Below are 8,427 nucleotides of genomic sequence, written 5' to 3'. Positions count from 1 at the left end.
ATATTGTATTTATAAGTTCCAAAACGTGCAAACTTGTTTTACGGAGAAGATCTCTTTTACTATTTAACAAATGATTTCCATGTTCTTACCATATTTATTTCGTGCTTTCATCGATGTGATTTTATGCATATATAAGGAAGTTTATCTAGTTTTAAAGGCATTTAGGAATTTGGATGAACATGAATACATAACACACGTTTTATGGATAACAACTTCTTTTTAATCTTTGTACGACGTTACAGCAAAGAGTGAATATATAAATACTGTAATGTACTGTATTGACAAAGTCAAGAGTAGGCGTGGGGTTAGCAGTCTGCTCACCAGAACAGCCAAAATACATGTCACTTTCACCACTCTACCTGTCGACTGTACTGTTTGGCTACCCCATTGAATGTCTACCCAACCACCCGTGTACCCCTACACAATGCTAGTACCGCTTGGCTACCATCGCACTTGGCTACCACCCCTCTTGGCTACCTCTCCACCTGTCTGCTCCACTGTTTGGCTGCTTCATACCTTGACCACCAACTGTTTTTCTAGCCACTGCCGAAGGTGGCTGAACTTTAACTTTTGTACAAAAGAAAATGGATAGATACATGTTTTAGGACATTTTAATTCAACTGTCATTTACAATCGCTAGATGTAAGCGTGTATATTGTCAATATTACAAAACATCACCTTGATGAGACTAATTGACAGAACCATGTATACAAGGAATACTCTTTGAAAGACACCAGAAAGTGATGCTCGTAATGACGTAAAGCTAGGATGCCAACTTCCTTATGAGGAGCACAACGTTTTCGAAAATAAGCTGCCTCACCTAGGGGGGAGCATATAGCTGTCAACGTTGTGAGCCTCAAAATATAGATGCTTACATCCACCATCTCCATTCGTTATAATAGACAGCCTCTGTGGTTTAGTGGTTAAATCGTCAGCCCGGAAAGCGGAAGATCGCGGGTTCGGTCCCCGACAGCGTCGTACTAAAAGACGTTAAAATATGGTATTTGTTGGCCCCTGCTTAGCGCTTGGCATTAGTGGGTACAACAAGGACTGGTCGGCTCGGAGTCAGTATAATGTGCCTGAGTGCGGTATTCCTGCTTAACTGCTGCATTGTATATCAGTGACCTAGCACCATAAAACCAGCTAAAGTCTCGGCATGCAGGTCGTCATGAGCGGACAATTCTTATTAACGACGAGAAACCCCATTTCACCTCACCTCAACTCGTTATGATAGAAATTGATTCATCAGTGGAAAATGATAGCATTTCATATGGATAGTAGCAGTCTTATTATCTGATAATTAACCACACGTGACTCCATCACACAGTCTTGAAGGTGCATTTAACAGTACATCCACCTGGTTTAAATCATTGTGTCCTTACACCAGGCCGGCGTTGACAACAGTGAACTATCAGCCCAGAATCCACACATTACACACTGACACTTTTAGATATTGTTACATCTCAGACTTGTCAGGGTGCCACCTGGAGCTACAAAGAGAGAGTGAGTGAGTGAGTATGGTTTAACGTCGCTTTCAGCAATATTCCAGCAATATCAGGGCCGGGGACACCAGAAATGGGCTTCACACATTGTACCCATGTGGGGAATCGAACCCGCGTGGCGAGCGAATGCTTAACCACTAGGCTACCCACCGCCTGGAGCTACGAAGAAGCTTAGAAATGATGATAGATGTTGATAAGCAAAACTGGCAAAAACACAGCATTACATGAAAAATACAACAATAAAAAGTGAAAACGTTATCCAAATGTTAGTTGACTAAAAAATTGTCGCTGAAGCGATTAGAAACACGCCTCGTATCCGTATTAAATACATAAATATCTGAAACATTATCAAACATTTTCTTCATTGTTCAGTTGTCACCCCTTAACTAACATAAGCATGTAGGTTTCTTGCCCGGACGTTTGCAAAATCAACGACACTCCCAATCTGAAATACCAGATCAATAACGAATGAACTTCTTCGATGAATTATTTATTTGATTAGTTATTAATGTTTGTCAGGAAAGAATTTGGTCAATGTCCTCCACGATATTAGTCAACATCGTCCTCGCTGCCCGGGTCTGTAGTCATCCTTTCTCGCCCGCCATACCTCCACCTCCTACAGAACTTCAGAACAGGACCTAACCTCCCAACGATTGGTCTCGCTGCACTTCGGTAATCTTCGCCAAGGAACCACACAAGGGGGAGAACTCCGCATTTGGAGATCAACACCCACTGAAGGAAGACCGACAGACCTGCTATTGCCCCGTCACAGGTGAAGTCGGGACCCTGTATTGGTAGAAACACACACGGTGCAGGGAGACACACGACATGTATGTGAGGTACCCACTGGGTATGATGAAGGATACTAAGAAGGCCACGATGAGAACCTTCACGGGAACCTTGGACGAGTCCTGGTTTGACTGCTCGGGGGCTGCAGCCCTTGTGATCATGATCAGGAATATAGCGAGAAACACGATGGAGAAAAACATGGGCGCCCAGAATCCTGACAGTATTACTAATACACGAGTAAAATGATCAAATCCGTTCAATACAGGGCACTCAACTTCCACACGGGAAACTACTGGACCGTTTCCTAAAAAGTCTGGTATGTTCCCGCCTCTGTTTCTAAAGGCATCTGCCCCTACAGACAACAGGACAGGCAACATGAGCGTATAAACCAACGTGATCAGTAAAGAAAGTCCGTGGAAAATGAACCGTTTCTTCAGCGACATGGGATTTTGTCTCCAACAGCTGCATAAACTCATCAGGCGGGCAAAGAGGAGCAGAAACACAATGAACGCACAAAAACAAGTTTGATATATTGGGTAGTACGCAAAGACACCTAGCGATAAACAGCCATGTCCCCAGCGCCCTCTAGACATGAAGTCCATATTCAAGGGGAGATAATACAGTCCGACTGTGATGTCAGCGAGGCAGAGAATGCCCACGTAGATGTTGTGGGGCTGATGGCGAAGAGCCTTGTCCTTGACGATGAGGAAGAGGATGAAGATATTTGCGAGGAGGATCCATAGCATGTAGATGAAGGAGAAGAATATCTGTCCTCCTGTAGACCCATATGGGCGTGCTTCAAGGTAGGATTCGGTCACATTTGGGTCAATGACGTCACCCAAGCCGGAAAAAGACATCTGTAAATAATGGAAATATTGATTCAATGGTGAACATTTGAACAATGGTATGAGTGTGCGTATGCGTGTGTATCAACGGATGCGTGAGTGCATGCATGTACAGTTTATCCAGGAATTATTGAGAACATTTTTGTTTCCTATTACTAATAATAGAATTTCAAAATAGGTGTTACGTGAAGAGTTATCCCCCTTGGTGTAGCAGACGGCTTCCTTTGTTGACATGGCAGATTTGACAGCAGAAGAGAAAAGAAAGCTGGTTTTAGATGATTTTGAAAGGGGTGTGACTAATGCAAAAGAGTTAACTGCAGACATGGGGTAATTGTAATTTGTAATTGTAATTGAATATAATTTATTACAAAAATCTATGTAATTGCATGTAATTTGTACTTGAATGTTTAAAATGTAATTTGTAATTGTAATTTAATTAATTAATATCTCAATGTAATTGAATTTTTCAATTACTTTTTCAATTACATCAAATTACATCTCACTTTTTTATTTTGGAGGTCATCAGGCAACCCCATGCAATTATATTCTGTACAATAAGGAGGACAAAGCAGTGTTTTTCAATAAGATGCTTGTTGTAGGTATATACTCTAGCAGGTGTTAAGATTTGAAAGAGATTTGAATGTCTAAGCCTTTGTAACTATTACCATCTGCACATCTGGGAATCAGTAACGCATGACTGAATGTAGGTTGGTATTTGAGGAAATGGGGGATTAACAGTACTATTAGTCAAGTTCCTATCAAAATGGCCTCTTTGTTTATTTCTCATAGGATATGATATTCAAAATCTTACTGAACTGTAGTCCTATTTTTATAATCATGAAAGGTAATAAGCCATAAATCCAAGTTGACAAATCCTTTAGTATGTTAATGTGGATTATGCCAGATAGAGAGACCGGCTGATTATATATTGTAATGTAGGCCTGTAATGGTGTCATGATACAGTACACCTTAGGTAACAGTGGTGGACAAAGTGTTTATTTGCAACAATAGATGATAGAGGTGTGTATTTGATAATAAGCCCAAAGAAATATGCAAAATACAAATTTGATCAAATAGTGTACATTGTAGATATAATCTAATTTTGCATTTCACTTTTTGATGACAAAAATATGAATTGGATTTAGTGACCACTGTTTACAAACATCGATATCTTGTTGATTAAAGGAATACAGAAATATATTTGTTTTGTTTTTGTTTGTTTTTAACAAAGTAATTTGTAATGTAATTAATTACATTGGTAATGTAATTGTAATTTAATTAATTACATTTTAATTTAAGGTGTAATTGTATTTGTAATTGAGGAAAATCAAAGTAATTGTAACTTAATTAATTACTTTTCAAAGTAATTGAACCCATGTCTGGTTAACTGGTAGACATGACATTCCTCCGTCTACCGTATACAGAATATTTAGCCAAGAAGCAGGAGGGGTAGGGAGGCCAAGGAAGTTCAGTACTGCGGATCGCCGAGGCATGACATTCCTCTGTCTACAGTATACAGACTATTCAGCCAGGATTGAGCACAAGACGTTCAGGGGCAGGGAGACCAAGGAACTACTGCACTACGGATCGCCGGCGACTTGACAGATTGTGAGTAGGAGAAAATTGAAAAGCGTTGAGAATATCAGAAATGAGATGATTAAGAGAGGAAGTCCTCAGGTATGTAAAGAAACCCATAGACAAGGATTACAAAGACAACTGGGCGAACAAGCGAGCGGAATTCCCTCACCATTGTTGACAGATGCACACAAGGAAAGACGTTTGAACAGATGTAGGGCTCACGAAAATCAAGATTCCGAACTGTGTGAACATTTGGACAAAAGATACCGTGAAACCTATCTACCAACGCCCAGAATATAGCCCGAAATTTCACATGTGGAGGGGGATATCATCACGTGGAGTGACGCCGTTGTGTATGTTTCACTGGAAAATGGACAAAAGAACGATATGTTGACATCTTAAATTATCACCTCCTTCCAACGGCCTGAACACTGTATGAAGATAATTTGATTTTCCAGCATGATAACGACCCAAAACACAGCGGGCAACACAAGACAGTGGTTATCGGACGAAAATGTTCAAGTTTTAGACTGGCCCCAGCTACAGCCCAGATCTTAACCCTATTGAGAATGTGCGGGGACTAATGAAGGACAGACTATACCAAAAAGGACTTAAAAATAATGGGGATATGAAGAAGGAAGTGCTCGACTATTGGGATACGCTGTCACACGATTTCAAACTTTGATCGGTAGTGTACCTAGGCGCATTCAGTCGTGTATTGCAGAGCAAGGAGGTCTCATAAAGTACTGAAAAGAGACTTAGACTGTAAGAGAATCATATCTTAACAGATTCATTCAAATAAAAATTCTATAGTTTATATACATGTGTTAGATATTTGCCGAAACAGCTTTCTCAATAATTTCTGGGAATACTTTATGTATGTTTATGTGTGTGTATATATGTATGCATGCGTGCTTTTGTGTATGTATGCATGCATATGTATGGATGCATGCATTCATGTGACATATGAAGTGGGAAATGTGTCGTGATGTTATTTTTACACTTTCTTAGTTAAGTGCAGATTCTAGTACTTTTGTTGGGTTGAGTCCCTTCCGGGATTCGAACCCACACCCTCAGAGTCATTCACACAAAGTCAGCCGCCGAACCCACTCAGCCACCGCGACTTCCACCAAATGGAAGTCGAACAACTGGTAGTCTGAACGGCGGATTTTGTGTACCCCTCTGATAAATGTAAATTGGCACGGCCCTGCAGTATAGACTACCAGTTGTCCCGACTTCCGTTTTGTGGAACCCGGCAAAAGTCCTAGAATCTATAGTTTACTAAGAAAGTGTAATCCCAAATATATAAACATATGTTGCATTTGACCACTTTGTAAATAGAGAATAGTACATGAGGTCTCGTTACATACGAATTATACGAAACGAGGGTCCTTCCTATGGTATCTGACCGAGCGAAAGCGAGGTCAGAAACCATAGGAAGGTCACGAGTTTTGTATAATTCGTATGTTATGAGACCGAGTTTGATATTTTATTTATTACCCACGTTTTACATGCGTTAACTTGACAAAATAGCGTATTTTTGTTATTTTTATGCTTTCAAACCGAAACCGGTTTCATAAAGACCTTTTGCATGACATCACACTGTAATGACGTCACTACGCCTTGCTCGTCTGCCCCCCTTGGTAACCGACGTCACCATGCATGTCAGTTGTCATCGCCTCGTACAGCCTCCTACAATAAACTACTCCTTAGCACCCCGTTTCTTTGTTTGCTAACATCACTGGAGGAAACATCACTGGTGGAATCATTGCGTTTATGTTTTTCGACGGATCTAATGTCTCAGTTCGACTCACAATTAAACAGCGATACGGCAACGTTCGCTATGTTTACATTCCCACAAGGCATATATCTTGTAGAATGAATGAATTCACGTGTTTGTTATGAATGAAAAAGTAGTTCCGTCACAACGTGACCTAATTGAGAGGTCATCGGTTATCCAATCAAATCGTTAGAATCTCAGGTCAAGTCGTTACGACACAGGTCAACGCGATACGACACTCGTGTGACGTACGAGATCAGTATGCAACTACCCATACGTTGACTACGTGGGTAATAAATGGCATTGTGTAATAAATGTGACATGATGTGGAGATCCATCGCTCATAATGGAAGAATATCTCCAAAGCACTGTGGACACACAAGGAACAAGGCATTTCGACTGCCAACACAGCTAAGTGCGGCGTAAAACAACACACACATAACGCTAGGTGCACTCGTTTGACGTAATAATCTTCCACACACCTGACGTACGTTTTAGTCTTGCAGGAGTCATAAACTACAAAGTTTAAAACCACGAATTCGTTCATAAGTGTATATGAACACTTGTTAAGCTTGGGGAATGTGATGACCGTGACAGGTTTCCATACACTGTGATCCCACACTCAGCAGTCTCGAGACACCAGGTAAATCACGTTGATAAGGGCCGTTCATAATTTATGGCTTGGGGGTGGGGTGGTCGGGTCGGTACCCAAGATGGCGAAGCAATAGATCGGAGTATTATCGCGATATATGAAAATTACTGTGTGGAAGTATTAATGTTGCAATGAGTTCATTCATCTGACTCGACAATATCTCACATATTCAGGGTTACAGAAATGCAATATTATTTAAATACATTGGAATAATGGTGCCTCTCCCTCCGTCCGACTCATCTCTGTTTTCTTGGTGTTTAACTTCGCACCAAACACAACTCAAGCAATGTAGCGGCTGTCTGAATATGCTTAACCATGAACTAGACACTCCAGTGATTGATATAATGAACATCGACCATTGGACGCTGCTGGGATACGATGACATGCATGAAAAAGACAGCAAACCTGACCACCCGATCCCTAGTTTCGCCCCTCGCGACAAGCATGGGTGCTGGGGACTCAATTTTCATTACGTTGTGCGTTTGTGCTTGACTCTCTCCCTCTGTCTGATTGCCAGTGCGGTAAGAAGGTTTGTGAGAGTGTGCGCGCGCGCGTGTGTGCGCGTGTATATGTATGAACACATACCTTTTAGGAATGCCTGAAGTTCAGTCTTAACCTTTGAAGTATCCTCAGGAATATGTGACAAAGGATCTGTTCGTTCGCCCCATTCAAACAACTGGCTGTGTTTCGCAACATCTAAACTGTATGGAATCCTAAAAGGGACATTATCTCATTGTCGCTTTCCAAGGCCCTGTTTCTTTGTTTTAGATATAATGCAACATTTTCAAGATGTTTTAAGCAGCATTGAGAAACTCTCATCATGACAAACACCTACAGGACATAATCTGGAACTGCATGGTTTGTGTCACACTCGTATCTTGTGCTGTCCTTCCCTGGCCAAAACAACATACTGTATCTGTCTCTTTCGACTTAGAAAAAAGCATATGATACAACATGGAAAAATGGTATCTTAAGAAATTTGCATGAATTTGGATTGAGGGGCAGATTACCCCAGTTCATATCTCAATTTTTAAACAACAGACAATTTCACGTTCGGGTGGGTTCCACATTGTCTGATGATTTCCACCAAGAGGAGGGCGTCTCTAAAGGCATCATCCTGTCTGTCACACTTTTAGCATAATAATTTACAGCCTCACTAACGTCTTGAACAGTTGTGTTGATGGGTCCCTTTTCGTGATAAGAATATGCACGCAATAGAAAGGCAGCTACAACTTTGCCTCAACAATATCCAAAAATGGGCCAATGAAAATGGCTTTAAGT

At 41.0% G+C, this 8,427-nt stretch overlaps 1 protein-coding gene across 1 annotated transcript; it reads right to left on the bottom strand.

The window, feature by feature from the left end:
* Positions 1–1,010: 1,010 nt before the first annotated feature.
* Positions 1,011–7,820, bottom strand: LOC124280153. The gene is made up of 2 exons (XM_046716039.1): positions 7,732–7,820; positions 1,011–3,148 (listed from the first exon to the last, which is right to left on the bottom strand). The coding sequence occupies exon 2, from the start codon at positions 3,146–3,148 to the stop codon at positions 2,258–2,260; it is 891 nt and encodes a 296-aa protein (XP_046571995.1). The 5' UTR covers positions 7,732–7,820; the 3' UTR covers positions 1,011–2,257.
* Between the last annotated feature and the right edge of the window lie 607 nt (positions 7,821–8,427).

The sequence above is a fragment of the Haliotis rubra genome, unplaced genomic scaffold, assembly GCF_003918875.1.
Source record: "Haliotis rubra isolate DU_JTF1 unplaced genomic scaffold, ASM391887v1 Scf261, whole genome shotgun sequence".
Classification (NCBI taxonomy): domain Eukaryota; kingdom Metazoa; phylum Mollusca; class Gastropoda; order Lepetellida; family Haliotidae; genus Haliotis; species Haliotis rubra.
This window is presented reverse-complemented; position numbering and strand designations above follow the sequence as displayed.

Coding starts and splice junctions, on each gene's coding strand:
- LOC124280153 (XM_046716039.1), bottom strand. CDS start 3,148: ATGTCTTTTTCCGGCTTGGGTGACGTCATTGACCCAAATGTGACCGAA.